Source organism: Myxocyprinus asiaticus, chromosome 44, assembly GCF_019703515.2.
Source record: "Myxocyprinus asiaticus isolate MX2 ecotype Aquarium Trade chromosome 44, UBuf_Myxa_2, whole genome shotgun sequence".
NCBI lineage: Eukaryota > Metazoa > Chordata > Actinopteri > Cypriniformes > Catostomidae > Myxocyprinus > Myxocyprinus asiaticus.
The window spans coordinates 28,145,285-28,167,118 of record NC_059387.1 but is presented as its reverse complement, the minus strand read 5'-3'; the positions used below and the strand labels follow the sequence as shown (position 1 = coordinate 28,167,118).

Genomic DNA, 21,834 nt, shown 5'->3' with positions numbered 1-21,834 from the left:
TCACTCACCCAATAATTACAATTCTGTCATCATTTACTTACCCTCATGTTGTTGTAACTTTGTAGTCCCACTTCCTCAACAAGTTTTTGCTTGCCACAGTTTCTTCACAATTCAGAAATGCTGTTCTAAAGGGTGCAGTGTTTGTGTTAGTGTGTGTCAACAAAAGGCACAGAGACACCATGGCAAAAGCAGGTCCATGAAATGTATCATTTTTCAGCCATTCTTTTGCAAAGATTTTAGAAGGTCCCTTGTTTTAAGACAGTCCTGCACACTTTCTCTCTGAAAAATGTGAGCTAGTAACTTTTAATCCAAGGACTAATGGAGACACCCCACCCCTTGCAATCGACCCCTTCTCCCTGCATGAGAAGCTCTTTGCCCCATGCATTACTATGGCAGCTTCCCATAGGGGATAGGCAGCATCGATCGCAATGATCACCAGAAAATTACTCTCATCATTTATTCATGGCCCACAGGTACAACAACGACGTGAAACACATCAAGATCTTAACAAAGGAGGGATCTTTCTACATTGCGGAAAACAAGAAGTTTGGAAGCATTTTGGTGAGTGCTATGTTTCGTAATAATGACGGTTAAAAATACAAAATCTTTTCAGGTTTTCTACAAGAATATTAAAGGGATAGTTCACAGGAAAAACAAAAATAATTTACTCACACTCATGTTTTTCCAAACCCTTATGACTTTCTTTCCTCTGTGGAACACAAAAGGAGATGTTAGGCAGAATGTTAGTCACCATTTACTTGCATTGTATGGAAAAAGATGCAATGAAAGTCAACAGTGACTGAAGATTACGTCCTACCTAACATCTACTGAAGTGTTCCAAAGAAGAAAGAAAGTAATACGGGTTTGGAACAACAAATGACAGAATTTTTTAATTGTTTTATTTGTAAGTTAATTACAGTGTGTGTGTGTGTGTGTGTGTGTGTGTGTGTGTGTGTGTGTGTGTGTATATATATATATATATATATATATACACATACATATATATAATATGGGCTGTCAAACGATTAAAAGATTTAATCGTGACTAATCGCATTATTTTTTGTTGTTAACCAGTAATCGCAATATCTTTAAAAACATGAGTGGACAAAATATGCTTCATCTAGATGTATTTTTCATTCTCCTTCTGTCACTCACTCGACGTTGTGTCGATGTAGTGACACTAGGGGTCGCTCTTGAGAAGCGTATGCTGTTGGATATACGGCGCATTTCCAGCGGCTTTCTCTCCTTCTGCATGACGAGTGCAGATTTCGCCCCTGGGTGCTTCGACAGCGCTAAAAGTGTATATTTTCTCTATTAGAGCACACACATTGATGTTGAACATCTTTATAAAGATGCCTTTCCGTCTTTGTGTGATTCCTGGGTTCGGTTGCTATCTCTCCGCTTCCGACGGCCACGGGCGCTGCCTCACGTGTCTAGGCAGCGATCACACTGAGGCAGCATTCGTGAATGGTTCATGTTCTCATTGCGAGAATATGACCATGGCAACATTGCGGTCATGGCTTTCCTTCTTCCGGGGGAAAGCCACTCTAGCCAACCCCTGCGCCTCGCCTTTTACCTCCGGGTACGAGGCCGAGCCCGGCTGGCGCTGGAGGCGATTTGGGGGCTTCAATGGGCCGGGTAAATCCCCGCGGACCTCCCATTCCCCGTCATGCTCATTTGCCCCCGTGAGTTCCGAGAGGAGACCAGCTCGCCTCAGGGCCAGCTTAGTGTCCCTTTCGGAGCTCCGGAGCAGGATGAGTGCTCGATCGCTGCATCGGAGAGTGTACTGGCAATGTCAGATGCCGAGGACTTGACTGAGGCTGAGGCTGACGGCAAGATGACCGCCATGCTTGCCCGGGCCGCCGTATGTGTCGGGTTGGAGTGAAACCTTCCACCCTCCCCTGAGCCCTTGTGGCTAGATGATTGGTTCCTGGGTTCGGGGCGTCACTCACAGCCACGCCCCAACCCCCCCCCCCCCCAGTCCCTTTCTTCCTGGAAGTGTATGACGAGCTGACGAGGTTGTGGAGGGCACCTTTCTCTGCCAGAAACTGACCTCCCAGCTCGTCTGCTCTCACTACCCTCGATGGCGGGGTGGCCAATAGGTCCCTAAGCGCCCCTGAGATGGACGACCCAGGGAGCGAGATGTCTGCTACAAACCCGGAGCTGGTATCCAGACCACTCCATCCCCCGATGGAGGGCCAGGAGGTAAATCCTTGGTTTCCTTTTCTTGTACCCACATTCTCAAAAGAGCAGTTTCCTCACTCCCTGGGTCACATAGCCAGTGTTTACGACTGCCGTTATCATGGCAACCGGGCACTGAGCACCTGCGACTTAGACGCCGTGAATGCGGGCCCCCCGCCTTCGCGAGTACCACACCAATGGCCAGGTGGTTGTGATGGACTATGAGGAGGGTCAAAAAGTCCCTCCTCCCCCGTCGCCGCCACCCTCGACGCCAGGCACATGGAGCAAGGTAAGTGCTTTGAGGGTCCCCTCAGCGCAGCCACGAGTTCGAGACGAAACGAGGATCCTCGACATGGTATCCCCTGCTCCCCTCGCCTGGAGCTTGGACGCGTGGCTAGCGCTTTCCAACCTGTCGCAGTGGTTGACCAGGACCATCCGACTCGGCTACGCGATTCAGTTTGTCCGGCGTCCGCTTCACTTTGGTAAGGGCGCGATAGAGCCTGTCCCTCCAGCCGAGATGAAGAAAGGGTTTTACAGCCCTTATTTTATCGTATCGAAGAAGGGAGGTGGGTTGCGGCCAATCTTGGACCTGCGAGTTCTGAACCGGGCCTTGCACAGACTCCCGTTTAAGATGCTGACGCCAAAGCATATTTTGGTGTGTATCAATTTTTGGCATCAAGATTGGTTCATGGTGGTAGACCTGAAGGATGCGTACATTCACATCTCGGTTCTACCTCAACACAGACTCTTCCTACGGTTGCTTTCGACAGCCGGGCATATCAGTACAAGGTCCTCCCCTTCGGCCTGTCCCTGTCCCCTCGTGTCTTCACGAAAGTTGCAGAGGCAGCTCTTGCCCCGTTAAGGGAAGTGGGTGTCCGCATACTCAACTACTTCGACGACTGGCTGATTCTAGCTCACCCTCAAGAGTTGCTATGTGCACACAGGGACCTTGTGCTCAGGCACCTCAGCCGGCTAGGGCTTCGGGTCAATTGGGAAAAGAGCAAGCTCTCCCCGGTTCAGAGCATCTCTTTTCTCGGCATGGAGTTAGACTCAGTCTCTGATAGTGCGCCTCACGAGCGAGCGCGCACGGTTGGTGCTGAACTGCCTGAAGTCGTTCAAGCAGAGAACAGTGGTTCCATTGAAAAACTTTCAGAGGCTCCTGGGGCATATGGCATCCTCGCCGCCGGTCACACCACTGGCTCCTGGAGAGGACCGTGACTGTGTTGGCACATAAAATGCCTCGAGTTGCTGGCAGTATTGCTTGCCCTGCGGAGGCTTTTGCCGTTGATCCGGGGCAAGCATTTGTCGGTCTGGATGGACAACACAGCGACAGTAGCGTATATAAATCGCCAAGGCAGCTTACGCTCACGTCGCATGTCACAACTCGCCCGCCGTCTTCTCCTATGGAGTATGCGGTGACTGAGGTCGCTGTGGGCCACTCACATCCCGGGCAACCTCAACGCCACAGTGGACGCGCTGTCGCGGCAGGTGATGCTCAGGGGAGAGTGGTAGACTCCACCCCCAGATGGTCCAGCTGATTTGGAGTCGGTTCAGCAAAGCACAAGTAGACCTATTTGCCTCCCGAGAAACCTCCCACTGCCCACTCTGGTATTTTCCGACGGGGGTCCCCCTTGGACCAGACGCGCTGGCACACAGCTGGCCCCGGGGGCTACGCAAGTATGCGTTCCCTCAGTGAACCTACTTGCACAGACCCTGTGCAAGGTCAGGGAGGACGAGGAGCAGGTCACCCTCGTGGCCCTGTATTGGCCCACCCAGACTTGGTTCTCAGACTTCACGCTCCTCGCGACAGCCCCTCCCTGGCGAATTCCCCTGAGGAAGGTCCTTCTTTCTCAGGGACGGGGCACCATCTGGCACCCGCGCCCAGACCTCTGGAACCTCCACATCTGGCCCTTGGATGGGACGCGGTAGACCTAAGTGGCCTACCACTAGCAGTGGTAGACATGATCACTCAGGCCAGAGCTCCCTCCACGAGGCAGCTTTATACCCTGAAGTGGCGTCGGTTGGTGTTCTTCCCGAGCTGAAGACCCTCAGAGATGCACAGTCAGGTCAGTGTTTTCCTTTCTGCAGGAGAGGCTGGAGGAATGGCTGTCCCCCTCCACCTTGAAGGTGTATGTGGCCGCCATAGCGGCACACCACAATACAGTGGACGGTAAGTCCTTAGGGAAGCACAACCTGATCATCAGGTTCCTGAGAGGCGCCTGGAGACTGAATCCTCCTAGGCCACCCCTGTTCCCCTCATGGGATCTCTCCGTGGTCCTCCTGGGCCTTCGCGGAGCCCCCTTTGAGCCGCTAGAGTCAGTCGAGTTGAAAGCCCTCTCCTTGAAGGTGGCCCTCCTGATTGCGCTCACCTCAATCAAGAGGGTCGGGGACCTGCAAGCGTTCTCTGTCAGCGATACCTGCCTGGAGTGACTCTCACGTAATCCTGAGACCCCGGCCAGGCTATGTGCCCAAGGTTCCCACAACCCCCTTCAGGGATCAGGTGGTGAACCTGCAAGCACTGCCCCTGGAGGAGGCTGACCCAGCCCTGTCGTTGTTGTGTCTGGTGCGTACTTTGTGCATCTACTTGGATCGCACGCAGATCTTTAGACACTCTGAGCAGCTCTTTGTATGCTTTGGCGGACAGCGGAAAGGGAACGCTTTCTCCAAACAGAGGCTTGCCCACTGGATCGTGGATGCCATCGCTATGGCATACCAGACCCAGGCCGTGCCCGCCCCTTCAGGAATACGAGCACACTCCACAAGGAGTCTGGCATCCTCGTGGGCACTGGCCCATGGCACCTCTCTAGCAGACATCTGCAGGGCAGCGGGCTGGGCAACACCCAATACCTTTGTGAGATTTTACAATCTCTGGGTTGAGCCAGTTTCGTCCTGTGTTCTGTCAGGTACGAACAGGTAAGTTCAGGAATACAGACAGCTGGCCGTGTATCGTTAACCGAGATGGTCATCCACACAAAACCTACCCCACCAACAGAGTTGAACAACAGAAAATGAACACAACTCAATTCAAAGTATGTACAAAATATGGTAGTTGTAAGTGTATTATGACAGGATTTATTCGCTTCTTTTTATGGAGTTTTGACAGACATAATCTTTCCAGGAGCACAGTGGAATTAAATAGCTCTGGTCATGTGACTATTTGCACCACTCATGCAAAAAATACTGCACTGTCATTTACAATTGACACACTGTGCAAAATACATCAAAAACACCTTTTAAACCCTGGTCACAATTGTAACCGGTGGGATTATATGTAACAGTGTAGATTATCTGCAGGGTTCCAGCAATGTCTCCAACTTCTGCATTGGCTAGTGCACTATCAAACAGAGACACTGTGACAGAACCTTGGAGACAGCAGCAGGGTTTCCGTAATCTGTACCGCTGCTCCCTATACGCATATTACGTAGTCTGTGTAGGGCACCAGCTCCCTTGGTGGGGCACCAGAAACTCCACCAGCTGCCTTTACTGGCACAAAAAAACTTTCTGCATTTTTTTACATCTTCAAAAAAGCATCAATTAGTATGTATTTGTGTGTGTGTGTGTGTGTGTGTGTGTGTGTGTGTTTGAGTGGTTCACGAGGAAATTTGTTTAGGTTACAAACTGGTAATTACAAGGGTATTATGCTATAAATGTGGTTTATGAGGACATTTCTAGTGTCCCCATAATTCAAATCGCTTAAAAAACATACTAAATTATGTTTTTTTGTAAATGTAAAAACACAGAAAGTTTTTTGTGAGGGTTAGGTTTAGGGGTAGGGTTAGGGGATAGAATCTATAGTTCATACAGTATAAAATTCATTGTCTATGGAGAATCCTCATAAGGATAGCCGCACCAACATGTGTGTGTGTTAAGACTGGCTGCATTGGTGCAATAAACATAAATGTCTGCATTACTCCTGCATATTACGTGTAAAAAATACATATATATATAAAATAATTATTATTATTATTATTTTATTTTTATTTTATTTTTTCATCATTTGTAAGATTTCTTTAGTTTTGTCATGTGTTTACCGCCTAAATGGCATTGTAAAATCACCCTGAATTACCCTGCTTAATGTCTCTATTCTCTAGAAAAATCAAATGTCTTTTAGATTCGATTTCACAAATGCCAGTTAAATAATATTATTGGATTTTGAAGGTGGAGTCGTATTGAATCTGTTCACATACTTATTTTTTACTTTCTCTTTTAATGGATGTAGATATTTACCCTTTTATGAAATGACATCATTCTTTGTGTACATATACTCTATGTGTGTAACTCGTGTGTGTTTAATACAGGAGCTGATTGAGTATTACAAACATCACTCTCTGCGGGAAGGATTCAGGACACTTGATACCACACTACAGTTTGCCTACAGAGAGCCGGAGAATGGAGCCAACAGTATGTACTGCGCACAGACACCTCCCCCCTAACCAAAATTCTAAACAGAACAGAAATCATATTGCACATTTCAGGTATATTAAGGTTTACAAATGCGACTGACAAATAACAAACTTTCATGTCAAGTTGCATTTAAGTAGCAACTTGATGTTTCTCCCAAAATGTCTTACATACACTAAAAACTTTCTGTAATTTTAACGGTAAAAGACTGTAAAAATGGTACAGTAAAAAAAATTAAATTGGTTAACGTGTGGTTACCGTAAAATATGCGTTAACATTTTTTGATATGTTTAATAAGACAATACATGTCGTTTTATGGTAAAAAGTTTTTAGATGCAAAAATGATGTTTTTCCCCATATAATTAATGGTTAAAATTTGAATTATGTTTAACAAGAGAGTGCATGTACGTTTTACGGTAAAAAACTGCGTGACCCATTACATTTAATTATATTTTATGGGAATAGTTATGTTTCTTCTTATTTTTAATATCAGTTATGTACTTTGGGGTGTTCTGTGTTATATTTGATGTAGTTTAGTTAATGTTTATTACATTATTTTAATTTCACATGCATCATCTGGGAGCTCAAAGTGTTTCACTTTCTTTGAGACTAAGTCAAAAAAAAAAAAAAAAAAAGATAAACTTTTTCTCACTGAATATAAGGCCCAAAAACATACTCTATTTAAGTATGTGAATGCACTTCTGTCTACATAATGCAAAAAATTCTGGCCAAGCAATTTCCCGCAATTCTAAATTGTGTTTGAAATCCACATAATTGATAACTCAACGCAAGAATGCTCAAGAGATGTTCTTTTTTCAGCTTCAATTCTACTACGGTCATGGCAGAGCAACATTTCATAGTAACAATGGTGGAGAATCTTGCTGTGCAAGTTTAAGTTAGCTAAACCGTTGACATCACTTTAAGAAAATGTAGAGTTCTGGCTAAATTGCCGCAAATTTTTTGTAAATGTGCCGCTAATTTGACACTCAGAAGTTTGCAGCGCTTCACTGGTGGTGGTGAACCTGCAACAAACCCTTGGCAAGTTTGCTGCAAAGCTCATTTGCATGTGAAAATAACGAGTGGCAAGTTTGCCAGAACTCTTGATTTTTATAAGAGCTAGACTGCTAAAGGTTAGGGTGTGCCTCTTCGTCTCTCGCATGGTCAAACACTCAGCCATTCAGAGATTACTAGTTTGACCACAAGCCCCGATAATACCCAAAGTATTATTCAGTTAAAGCCAAAGTATATTACATCCAGTTTGGCACAGACATTTGAAGGTAACTCTATCATCCTCTTGAGTACTGAGGTTTGTTACCACTACAGTGACATGCATATACACGTTAACTATAAAGAAAAGGACAGCATGCTTGCAGTGTGTTAGCACTGACATTCTACATTCATGCATTTGTGTACTTGCATAGAGCATGGCCTACTGGACTACTGAAGGAAGCTCGGATATCTATTCATAGTTTGGTGGTTCATAAATATACTTGTGAAGCTCCTTGGATATCTGAAAGTTTCCAGGAGTATTGTTTACCAGCTGCAATACAGTAAGGAGTTGAAAATATTGAGCAGGGGCTGTTAGTAAACCCTGAAGCTGCGCTTAGAGTGTGATCTGAGAGTTTATGGCTCATTGCAATCAGCGCTTAGATGAGATTTTATTGTAGCTCCATATGTCACTGAAAGGGATCCGAGAAAGAGGGCGGTCTAACGCTCTGCGAGGGTCTCGTTGCAATTGGGAAATGCTGACAGATTGCAAAGCTGTCTTTTCCTCTTGGGGAGACGTCACTCAAATATTTCACTAAACAAACAAAGGGGACGAAAGTGATTCAACAGCTCCAAAGAATGGATTTCCCAGCATGCATCACTGCTATTTTTCTCTTCTCTTCTCTTCCCTTGTCTCCAAGGTCCATTCCCATGCAGCACAGCTTCCCTCTATTTGAATTGTTTTTTTGTCTTTCTATCTGCTTGTGTGCCAATAAATGCAAATCATATGCAATTGTTTTGGCCGTTAGTGGCACAGAAGTCTTTCATGTAAACCTCTGCACAAGACCTTTAAACCACGCAAGCGGTCAGGAAATACCTCATACAGAGCGCTGGGGCGATGTTGGGGTTATGCAGCAAGGACGTCTACTCTAAGTAGTAACATGACCCTGCGTAGGCACCATATAGCTAGGGAGTTTCAACAGAAAAATCTGCATTGCAGAAGTGAAATTTTCTGAAAATGCCTTCAGTTCTCCCTTGGTACCTCCTGTGGTTGACCTCCATTAGTTTGAATTGGGAGCCAGAACTTGTTTGTGTTCACATTTATCTTGGCCTAACAACAGTTCAGAGTATTTAAGTACACATTTATAAACAGAAAAAAGCAATGTATGATTATTAGATATATACCTTAACACATTATTGAAGCAATAACAGGCAGCGGCTGGTCTATTAGGTTTTCAAAATTTTCAATATCCAATGAACTGTATATGTCCAATATAACACATATCTGATTTTCCCCTGCTTTTAACATTGACCTAACCAAGAGAAGACATAGCTGACTGTGTTTTTTAAATCTTTTATTCTTAGTGTGGACTTAGTACCAAACTACCAGTACTTTTAACATTCCTACCTCCATCGAATATCCCTGAATATTTGCATTATAGATAAAATGAAGATAGGGGGATGGAGGCTGTCTAAGAGTTTGCAGAATAGTGGGTGGATGAGTGTTTGACTTTCTTGAGCAATTCTGGAATGACGTGGGTGGAATCTAAAGTTTCTGCCTGTTGCCCATCAGCAGCTTGGACATCACAGGTTGGGCTAGTGGTCAGAGACAAGGCCTTTTGGAGACACAGCATGTGCTCATGAATAAATTCATGGGCTCGTCTAGTCTCAGTTTGGGCTGTCCCTTTAAAACTTTGAACAGCTGTTTAAGAAAGACACCCTGAGAGAGGCTGAGATGCTTCTGAACCTAGTCAGAGTATAACTGCTTGTCAGAGATTGCGAATGGATGAGTAAGAAGGAGAGAGAGAAATTAAAACAAGAAGGGTTTGAGAGCTATGTCAGGTAAATCAGTTCCCATTTAACACTGTGGTGTTTGAACGGGGCCAAAGGGTTCTGAGCATGGTAAGTTATGGTTCCAGTAGCATTTCCACTTGGGTATGGTTTGGTACGGTACTATTTCAAACAATTTATGGCCGAATTTCTCACCAAGAGTAGCTCACCATACTCGGGATAGACGTGGTGGAATGGCTTTAATGACGTGATGACTCACAGTTGGTCACTTGCTCAGAAAGTCCATTCTATTCTTGATTTGGCAGCACCAAAATAAAAAAATAAAAAAATAAAAAAAGCATAACCATGCCAACAAACCTGGATTGGCACGGAATCGCAAGGTTCCACAACTAGAACTGTTTGGGCAGATGGTGAAAAAGCACCTTTATTTTTATTTTTATTTTTTAAGTCAAAATTGACCTTATTTTATTTTCTTAATACACATTGCTGGTAGTATTGTACGCAGTTCATCAGTGCATGTAATTTTAAAGAAAAAATGTGTCTTTTGTCTCCAACTTGCTCCACCTTTGAAACAACGTTACTTTTTGGGTGGTTACCCAGAAAGTGCAGACTTAATATTAAATTAAGACATTTTACAGTAGCTACTGCCAAAGTTTTTCTAGCAAGTTAGTCCACTGGCGTCCATCTTTGTAATGCTCCCAGTAGGCTATTTCCAGTCAAGACAGTGCAGCACCTATTTACTTGAATGGGGGAACACCGAAATCTAAAAAATGGTTGGTCAAGATTACAATCAAAGAACATATTTCGAGTCACCAGTAAAATCAGACAATGCTGGTTTAATAAATTGTGCTTAATTACCACAGATTACGCTAAAAATGCAATGTCCCTGGCTTGTATGGCTAAAGCGCATGCACGTTCTCGAGATGATTGACATGTGATGTCTCTATCTAAAAGGTGATTGGCTCTTTTACCTGTAAGGTGTGACTCCCTTTCTACATCCGTTGACCATTGGGCACTAGAGCTTCTTGGTTGTGCATTCCAATTTCTCCCATTAATTTTAATAGAATGCTAAATAGTCTCTGTTACTGTTAAAGGTAATGCAGCCTCTCTAAAATATTGAAAACAGTTCACGCAGTAATGTAATACTGCACAATAAATTTTAAATTAAATTATATTTTAAAAAGTGTTGTGAGAAACATGCTCAATCACATATCTAATCGGCATGTTGTTCAGTGTTCATTGAGGCGTTGTTTGTTGTTAGACACTGAATGCTGTACTGCTTCCACAGAAGAGTGGGTGAGAAAACATATTGTGTTACTGACACGCTGTGGGTCTGTGACGCTATGGGCCGAGCCAGTCAGATGGAGCATCAGATGGTGGGGGAACTCACTTCACTGTTGCAGCTGAGCACTGAGGCTCCTAGAGTTATACTAGTAAACACAAACCACACTGATTGTTCTCATTGGAACTTGCCATGAATAGAAATATTCCAGAACTGGCAACCGGCCACTGGTATTCCTGTCCTACAGCATAAAACTGGTGGGAGGCCCTTAAAATAAGGCGTTGATGCATGCTGATTGGAGGGAACTGGATAGCGGGGAAATGCACGGTTCATTTACAATCAGGCTGTTGTTTGCTTGCTTGGCCTGCAAATGTTACATTTCAATTATACATGCTATTCTTTGCTTCTTTTCTCTCTACCTCTACCCTATCCCTGCCTCGCTCCACTTCACCCTGCGTCGCCCCGCCACGCCCATGCTCTGCCTACCTCAGCCCCATTGCTCTGCGGGCTGTCTTTTCTAACTCCCGCCGGCTACAGCTTTGTCCCTCCCTCTACTGCCCCATTCTGGTCAGGTACAGATACACCTTTCTCACTCCATCCAATTATGTGAAAGTCGTAACAGGGAGATCAGAGGCTGCCATGCTTTCATGCCACCCTCTTCATTTTACCCAACTTCCCATTTCATTGTGTTTCTGTTTATAGATCATTTCATAGCTACAGTTTTTTTTTATTTTTTTTTATGTGTGTTGCACACTGTATAGCTGCATGCACCATATGTCCTTGTCATCCGCACAACACTGACTGACAGGCACTATGACTCATCATATCTAATTTCAGGCAGTTAGCTTATTAGATCTGTTATTAAGGGCTGTTTTTGTCAAGGGAGCTGTGATGAAAAGGAAGGAATCGATCTAACTTTTTGACATTTCTCTCCTTCCTGTACTAACTTTTCACTTTGAGCATGATGACAGCTAACTTGCAGCCTGTTCTCTGTCTGTACAAGTCTGCTCACTGTTAAACAGCGTAAGAGAAAGCATCATAGCACCATGGTGGATCTCATCAGCACACGTCTGGCGAATGGCTGAGCTTCTCTGGCCAGCTTTCACACTCCGCAGAGCCTATATAGTCTGATTAAACAAAGGCTCATTTGATTCCGCCACCATCTATTTCCCCCGACCCACAACATTTAGGGACGTATTCACTAAACAGTTGTGCTACGTTTGCGTTTGGTATTTCAACAAAAAACCTGCATCTTTTTCACTAACTACCTGCAATCCAGTTTAACAAGGTGCTAAATGCTCTAAAATAGCACTGCACCATATTTAAACTAAATCATTTAAGTCACATTAGGCTTATTATAGATTACTTTTCATAAACAAAACTCATCAATAATTGCCTGGTGCAATTAACGTCATGTTATTACCAGTCTTGGGTGTAATCTGTTTTTAAAGAAATTATTTACTGCAATCTAAATACTTTTAAAAGTTAAAAAAGTTGTGCATATTTTACATTTCTGTATTCTAAATACAGTTACTGACTTCCAATTTAGGTAATTAATTTTAAGTACATTACTTGGGTAACACATAATTCAAAATATTATTAATCTATAATACATTTAGAACATAAATTCATATGTTCATATGTATGTCTGTATGCCTGGAAATATAGACATTTTGAATTTGTTGAGTGGGAAAAAAAGACATTTGTGAAAAGTGAAGTAATTAGCAGTATAATAACATTTTTGATGATGTAATCAGTAAAGTAATCTGATTACAATTTTAGAGAAGTAATTAGTAATAGATGGTGATGGATTAATTGTAGTGGATTACTTTTTTAAATAACTCACACACCCAACACTGGCCATTACTGCCCATGGAAATGAGGCAGGAAATGGAATTGTATTAAAAATAGATGTTTTGTACATTTTCTTGTTGATCATAGCAGCAATAATTGATCAATTGATGATCAATAGATATCCAGACATATATTCAGACACAGTGTTTCTGACTGCACTTTCAACATTTTAAAGAGTCGGTTAAGGTGTCTGGAACTGACTGGTGATGCGATGCTGTAAAATTTGCAAAATCCCAGTGGTCTGTTGTATCCTCCACTACCTAGCACTCAGTACATACCTGTAAGACCAGGAACTGTACAGTACATGCAAATTTCATTCATCATTAATTTTCTGGGTGTGTTTGAGCCATTACCTGATTCATCTAATTCCTTAAGTGAACCAGGCACTAAAAGCCTGCAGACTGCGCATGCAAATGAACAATGTTATTAGTGGTCACAATTCATTGTTAATGAATTCTTCCTTTGAGGAAACTGCAAGAATTAGTGCAACCAAGTGTCCCAAGCACTCCAATAAGTCAGTGAACAAGTAGAAGTATATTTTCAGTTTTTTTAGGAAAAATCTTCCGAAATGTAATTAACCCAGCAGATTACGCTGTTGACACATCTCAAAACATAATCAAAACAGCCACTTGAGCTGTGATTGGACCTGTCCCAGATTCGCTAAAATAATTTATTTAAAGTGGATGCACAAAGGCGCAATGATTACAAGAGTCCTCAGGGAGACTCTACAGCCTGACTTAGAGGATACGCTACATCCATCCTCTCTCTTTGTTTGTCTGCCCATGTTTACTTTTTTTCTGGTTATCATCTTCCTTATTGTCCTTAGATGTTTTGGTGCTAAATGCCCTTTCTTCTTGTCTCCAAAGTGTTCACTCCTAAGGTGATGGGCATGGCGATCGCCCGCTACGACTTCAGCTCCAGAGACACACGGGAACTGTCCTTGCAGGAGGGGGACGTGGTGAAGATCTACAGTAAAACTGGAGCCAATGGGTGGTGGAGGGGTGAAGTCAATGGCCGGGTGAGTGTGTGTTTGAGGGTGTTTATAGCATAGGCATACTTGGAGGAGAAATTAGCTGAAAAATATTGCCAGAAGCTAAGTAATATTTTTTTATTTGTTAAAATTTTTATTTTCAAAGCGCTTTTATAAAAACAATAAAGAAAACAGGATCAAAGACCTTACAACAGGTCTACTATATGGCATCACATTTAAAATTAATCACAAAATTACATAGAACATAATTTTACAAATTACAAAAGGATACAAAAAGAAAAGAAGTTGGGGACATTTGACAAAACCTTCTATCGAGGACTTTCACAAGGAAAGTTGTTCATTTTTTTTCATTTATATTAGTAAATAAAATAAAAAATGCAAAAAAAGTGTACAGTTACTGCAACTAAATAGTATTAATAATAATTATTAAAAATAATACATTTCTTAAAATAAGATTCATAAAATTAATATATTACTGTATAATTAATATATTATTCTTTATATATTTTATAAATAGTGAAATTTAAGTCAATAGGAAGATTACATTTATATAGCTTAGTGAAATATTTAATGTATTTTAAATGTATTTTATTCTTACATAGTAGCATGCACCTACATACTGTAGTTATACATTTTAACTAGTTAAATTATTTTGTAAAATTAATAAAAGTAATCTGGAATTAGTTATACTTGTTATATATAAAGTTAATACATTCATAATTAGCTTCAAGAACAATAAAAGTCAATGCAAAGATAGCTATTTGAAATATTTGATGGATAATGTATTTTATATGTTTATATATTCAAAGAGCACCTTAATTTGTAACAGTGAAAATTGTGTAAAAGAACATCAGAGGGCTTAAACCATATAGAAAACATGGCATCACCATTGAATTAAGGTGCATTCTTTCACTCCCAAAAGCTTATTTGTACTTTAAGCCCATCGAACTGTCAAATGTTTTTTGAGCCACTTGAGCTGTCTTATAATGAGTTCACCACGGAAGCTGTAGCTGTAATTTAGTGAATAAAATGTTCAGGGCTGTTTTATGGATGCCAGTAATAGATTTGGGGTTTTGAACAGTTGCCCCTGCCTCTGTCTGAAATACAGATCTACTTTTCTACCCTTTCTTCATGTATTATATTTATGTGTGTATGTCACACCGTGTCCAAGCCAGGTGTGACATGATGAAATGTCGAGCGATAAATCACATTTCTTCCATGTTAATTAGAATTTTGTCCTAACCAGCCGTGATCGTGAACAGCGGAGTGCGAAAAAACATTTTGTTCAATGTTTGATTTTTATGTCATTGCGCTGGGTAGCCCCACCCACAGTAAAACCTCAATGGACCAAAATCCTGCTTTTTGAATAGGAAGTATGTACTTATTGTCAGTGATGTTATTACTTTGCTCATTTAGCTTTAAATGAAATCAGGAAAATTACTAAAAATTCAAAAATTGTTGCATACTAGCCCAAAACATCAATAGCGTTGCACGACATTTATTGTTGTGTTACGCCTAAAGTCCTACTCACAGCGTAATCTCAGTCGTCCAAAATATGGTTCTACGTACAGTAACTGCATATTAAACTTACATTACACTTGAAACTAGGGTTAGATGTCACAGCAGACGTTTGTCGATGCATATTCTCTGCTTAGTCGTGTCATGAATTAAGCACTTGGCTGTTGTTGACTGAAGTGGTGACGCCATTCCTCTGTCTCCATCTCTATCTATTTTTCCCTCTCAATGGTTTGGAAGATAAGAGAAAAAAATCCCTGCCATTCTGTCCTGTTGGAAATTATTGCGGGAGCCCCTGTGCAGCTTTTGGAATTGCTTAACCAACCCAAAACTGATTCCCCTCCCTTCCTCTCGCTGCTGCCGCATCCTCAAGGTTATCCAGGCAATGGAGTGACGCAAATCCTCTGTAATACCCCCTGCAACCTTCTCCTCTAATCACTCATTCCCTCTGTTCTGTCTAATCCACAGGTGGGCTGGTTTCCCTCCACCTATGTAGAGGAGAGCGAGGAGTGAATGGCCGAACGATTGCGTACAAGAGAAAGGAAATAGAACGAATAGCAGTGAGGGTGGAAAAGGACTGTGTTTGACTGGACAGAGCTTGAGCCAAGCCACAGAGTCAAAAAGGGCAACCGATTGGCTGGTGCTCTCACTTGCTTGCTCTCTCTCTGTCTTGTTTCTCTATCCTGGAGCTAAACTGGAAGGCGGAGAGTGCACATGGGGCTTGATAGATGAAGGACTGTCTCTTAGGGAGCAGATTATCAAACACAACCCAGGACCCGTCTCTTCGAACAGACTGTATCTTACAACTTCCTTCCGGGCGACCCTGGACAGAGCGCCACGGGTGAATTCGAACCTTTGCACGCAGAGGATCCTGCTCCGGTGAGCTGGAGCACACAGAATCGGACTGAGATTGCACTCTGAGCTATTTCTGTATGTGTGTGTTTGTGTGTGACTGTTTGTGGAGGGTGTCTGCTCACAGAGAAACATGTTTGTCCTGACCTTGCCCGAATCCTCCTTACCTGAACTATTATTGATGACACCCCCTCCCCTCCTCGTCTCTACGCTGCCCCTCGAGGTGTTCCCACACAGATCTCGCCCTACCACCCAGCTATTCATCTCAGATTAAAATCATAGCCTCCTGACAGGAAGTGCCATGTAGGTGCACAAGCACTGTGGTAATTGATTGCTGTCTTTTCCCTGTTTCCTTCCTACAAAATCTCTTATTTTCAGATTTCTGCTTAAAATAAGGCCTGGTTGTGTTTTTGAGTGTGCTTATCTAGGGAGATGTATTGTGGGGTTGTCACACCCTGTTTATCTGATTTGTGCATTTCCGCATTGTTGGGGAGATGAGATGTGACAAGATGTTGGCACTAGCCAGGTGGATGACAGGAAACAAAAGGGATTGCAGTGACAGGCCAGTAAACAGCTTTTTCAGCAGGCAAGCATTGCGTCCCTCCTTGCAGAAGTGATCCTATTAGATAGTGCAGACAATGTTCAACTAATTGGGGGGGGATTATACACATTTACGGGAAAAATGTACGCTTTGAAAAACAATTAACCACATAATTCTGTTTTGCACACACCCAGTGGATCAGAGGACTTGTAAATCTCATGTGATGTACAAACTAGTGGTTGACCGATATGGGTTTTTCAATGAAAGATGCTGATACCAATATCTAGAGAGCAAGGTGGCCAATATAATGCTGATATTCACAGTTTTTCTGATCAACCACTGGGCGGCGCCATGTTGATTTAGATTGCCGCTGGACTGTTTTTTGGTTCCAGTCTCCATAAAATGCAATGTAACAACTACAGAAACATGTGATCCACAACTATTTTCAAGGAATATTCCGGGTTCAACACAAGTTAAGCTCAGTTGACACCATGTGTGTCATAATGCTGATTACCACAAACATTTATTTCGACTCGCCCCTCCTTTTCTTTAAAAAAAGCCAAAATCGAGGTTACAGTGAGGCACTTACAATGGTTGTGAACAGATCCAATTTTTGGAGAGTTTAAAGGCAGAAGGCTTATTATTTTATAAAAGCACACATTATTTCTTCTGTTAAAACTCATGTATTATTTGAGCTGTAAAGTTGTGTAAATCTACAGTAATTTTAGGGTTTGTTGACATTACATTGCCATGGCAACAAAGATGTAAAATTGGCAATAACTTTACACAGAAAAACTTAGTAAAAGTGATTTTATCACACTAAAATCTTGTTTACAAGCATAATGTCTTGTGGCTATACTTTTAAAAAAGTATTTTAACGTTCAAAAATTGGCCCTTTTCACTTCCATTGTAAATGCCTCACTGTTGCCCAGATTTTGGCTTTTTATTAAGAAAAGAAGGGGCAAGTCAAAATAAATTTTCTTTTAATCAATATTATGCCACAAATGCTGTTGATTGAGCTTAACTTGTATTGAACCCGGAATATTCCTTTTAGTGTTAGCTGGAGTAAAAGTGAGTTCAGTTGTAATAACTTGAAGCAGTTAATATCAATGTAATATCAATAACAACATATAACCTCGGGCTATAGCTTCAAGTCATCTACTCACTCCATCGTGACTCTTCATTTGGCAATTTTTGTACAAATTTTTGCACTTATTATTTGCAAAAAAAAAACAACAACTTTTCTGAGTGATTTTTGCAATGACTGTTAAGCAACTGGCGACAACCAAAAAGTGTCCAAATACTTTAGTCTTCATTTATTTTTATTTTTTTTAAACCTAACAAGCATCTTTGTGTAGAATGTTTTGCTTGAAAAGTGTTCAAGCAAAGTAAATGCTACTTGGTTGATATTTTGTTATAAAATTCCAATACATTCGTGCATTTTGAAGTGTGACTTAAGTGTAAATACTTTTTGGGGCCACTTAATATGTAATGCAGTTGAATGACAGAAAACGCATATTTTACACAACATTTATCCAAAATGTGTTGAAAAAAATTGGCCTGGCCCATATATCAGTCTATCAGTAGTGTAAACTGACATCACCAGAGAAGAACCCTCTTGTCCGAGGGTCAGTAAGTCATGCGGTACATCTAAAGATGGCACTGGTAAATAAGAGACATGAGATGGATTGAGATTATTTTTTCACTTCCTGCATTACTGGAATCACCTTGTTCTCAAACATAGCTGTGGGACTCTCTTTAGATTTTCCAGAGCTATGATGAACTAGGTGGATGCTTTACCTGCCTGCAGCTAAACATAGATGTGTGTGAAATCTGAATGGCCTCTAAACTGATAAAATGTGACAAAGTTATAGTTTTCAGTGTGTTTAGACTGTGTTGAGGTGACAGACACTTTAACAGGAAAGAAGGTCATATCATGAAACACTCCAACTGCTTGTTTGCCTCAGATGGTTAGATAAAAGTGATCTCTTTAAAAAAAAAAAAAAAAATATGTGTATATATTATTTGTGATCTAAAAAGAGACTCTGACAGGAAAAGACATTCACAGTTTCAGCATCCTTTACCGAGGAATACAGACAAATGTATAAAACTAAAAACAAAAACAGACTATAAACCAGTCCAATGTAATGTATCTTCATTTATAAATGGCTTTTCTAACATCACGTTATTCAGTGGTTTGATTTAACACAAGGATAGACATTTTATTAATACTTGTCATTTTATCTTTTCTTTTACCTTTGTTTTTTCTTTCCAAGTGTTACAAAATGTATTATAAAATTGTCAGAATTTGTTGCCTGTTATTGGGCACGAGTTATGTATTTTTTTATTCCTGTAAATTGAGAAGACATGTAGTGTAAAAATGGGTGAATATTTATTGATTTATAGACATATGTGTTATAAGTCATACAGTATATGTTAAAGATATTGTCTTCAATTTATAATGTGAATATGGTATTGATCAGTTGTTCCCTGTTGCGCCTCCCTTCACAATGTAGCACCACCACCAGCAGCTTTTATTTCCTCATCATTCTTTACCCTTCAAGCCTTTAATTCCACTTTCTCTTTCATTTTCCTAGTCGCTTTAATGCTGGCCTCAAGTCTTTGTAGGAAGTTCTGACTTACAGTTTCAGAAGTTGCAATTAAAGTATAATGATGTCCATTCAATTCCAAAATTCCAAAAAACTTCTTGGCAAAGACAGGTTTTAAACTTTAAAACTTTTATTGCTAGTACAACAAAATGAAGAGCAAAGGACGTGTATTTAATAGATGCTTAATCTGTGTATTTGATCAGAAATGTTGTCTTTTCTGGCAGGTTTTATCACTGTTCTTCATCAACAGTACTAAAAATGCATTCAAACAAAATTATACTGTCAATGTTTAATGATCAATAGATTGATCAGTTAGCTTCCGCCATGATTTTTTAATTGACACGTTGCCAACTCGTAAAGTGAAGTTTCCCACTAATAATTCAGACATTGTGGTGTTTATTTGCACTTATTTTGTAAATATGATCATTACCGACTTGACTTGAAGGCAGCATACGGGCCAATAATATTGGATGATTCCGGTGTTTTCCTGTTTTTGCAGTATCAGTTTTCTCCTGTCTAAACGGAAGTGCCGTTATATCAGAGGATTCAAGTAGATTAAATTCTCATTAGAGAAATCACATCCACCAACGATTTACGACACTGTCCAAAATCACTGCAGCCTCTCCCACCCTTATTTTTAAAGGCGAAAGGTCAGTGTTTATATTGGTGTTTTTTCAATTGGGCAACGACTGAAAGAGGATTTTTGGTCTGGCACCAAAATCTGTGGCGAAATCCGTGCCCGAGGCAGATTATAGTCTTCTCCTGGGTGCACTGTTCCCTACACTCTAACTGCAATTGGTTTTCAAAATCTTCTCGCTGGTAATCTGTTCCCACTGCCGTTTCCCCAGAGATGAACTCTGACAGGACAGATTTAACAGGCTTCTACACATCATTATATATTTAGATATGACAGAGTCTGTTTCTACACAGAGTTGTGGGCCACTGATCACCTAGCGATTTCTAACCTCGAAGGAAGGAGATTTCTGCCTCTTTTTGTTTCCTTTTTCATAGTATCTCCCAGACTTTTCTCCTTCTCACACCTTCATAATCTGATTCTCCTTCTCTAGATGTCTTTCACTTTTCATGCACTATCCATCCTGCCTATTGGCACAAAATAAATAAATATACAAATAATATGAAATAAAGAACAGGCTTATTTGCTGTAAGTCACTTTAAGGGATAGTTCACTCAAAAATGACAATTCTGTCATCATTTACTCACCCTAATGTTTGACTTTATTTTATTTTTTTATTTATTTTTTTGCTGTGGAACACAAATAGAGATGCTAGGCAGAATGTAAGCCACAGTCACCATTCACTTTCATTGAATGGAAAAAAAGATGCAAAGAAAGTGAGGCTAACATTCAGAACAACATATGGGTGAGTTATTGATGATGACATTTTCATTTTTGGGTGAACTGTCGCTTGAATGCATCATGCTAAACCGTACTGTCTTTTTTATTGTTTGGTTGTAATGCACAGATTGTGACATTTTGTTACAATTACTTTGGGCTATTAAACTAGTGGAAAAGCCATACTATATGTAAGTAACCTTGAGTAACTAAATGGCTGTAAACTAACGGTACTCTAAGTGACTCTTTGCTAAAATTCTGTCATCAATTGAAGCCAAAGACTTAGCATGCTTGACACCGAGCCTGGCTGCCATGGAAACGCCACAGTGGCCTAACCTGTAGCTGTGCAATCCAAGTGTCCTACAGTGCCATATAGCTGCTGTATCACACCTGTACTGTACATATGTAAATAAAGTTACCATAAAAATTTATATTGCTTCTTTTTTCAAATTGCATTGTGTGTGTGTATGTGTGTGAGTGTGTGTGTGTGTGTGTGTGTGTGTCAGCTTATAGGATAGCCTCTGTTTTTGTGTTAAAATGGTTGTGGAGTAAAATGTCAACTTAAATAGATGCTTTCAGGGCTGATTAATCGGACTAATTAGATGATGGCAGTTCAATTAATATGCCTAGTAACTCAAAAACAGCAGGAATCAGAAGAATAATGAAGACGGGGTATGCTTTAATCATATAATCAAAAGTGTCCAGATATCAAGGGGTTATATTAAAATCACCCTATATTTTGCTTCCAAAGCACAAAAAGATATTCCAATAGATTACTTCCACCTGTTAAAATGCTTCATTTTTCTGCATACATATGATTTCCATTACAAATTATACTGTAGGCATAATTTGAGTGATAATTTGAATTGAAAATGAGCATCCAATTTGAGAATTTCTCACTATTTCTTGGAATTATATTAGTCTCCCTTTTGTTTTAATAACAGCATACACTCAGCTTGCATGGACTCCACAAATTAGTGCAAAACCTGATGATAAATGTTATCCAGCATGATTTGAGAATGTTCCAAAGATCATCTTGTTTGCTTCAATGGAAGCAAGGAATCTTAAACTTTTTGCACAAATGAATTTATATTTTTAATGTTTATAATTTATGCAAATTTGTGTATTTGATAAGTGATCTAGAAATAGTGCAGAATTGTACATTTTTCTTATTAATTTTACGTCATAAAATTTCTTTGCTTTAATTTTTTTCAAAATCCTAAAACTTTCACTTTTAAAACTTTTCACTTCCAGGTTTAA

The 21,834-nt window shown here is 40.8% G+C and overlaps 1 protein-coding gene across 2 annotated transcripts in view; it reads left to right on the top strand.

Annotated features, from left to right (window-relative positions):
- The window catches only part of LOC127434459 (guanine nucleotide exchange factor VAV3-like), a 103,016-nt gene extending 82,014 nt beyond the window's left edge, over window positions 1-21,002 (top strand). For both annotated transcript variants that reach the window (XM_051687239.1, XM_051687238.1), the window contains exons 24-27: window positions 474-561; window positions 6,480-6,582; window positions 13,582-13,733; window positions 15,690-21,002. In XM_051687239.1, the coding sequence (XP_051543199.1) occupies window positions 474-561; window positions 6,480-6,582; window positions 13,582-13,733; window positions 15,690-15,734 (388 nt within the window). In that variant the 3' untranslated portion in view covers window positions 15,735-21,002. The remainder of the gene's footprint in view (window positions 1-473; window positions 562-6,479; window positions 6,583-13,581; window positions 13,734-15,689) is intronic.
- The last annotated feature ends 832 nt before the right edge of the window (window positions 21,003-21,834 follow it).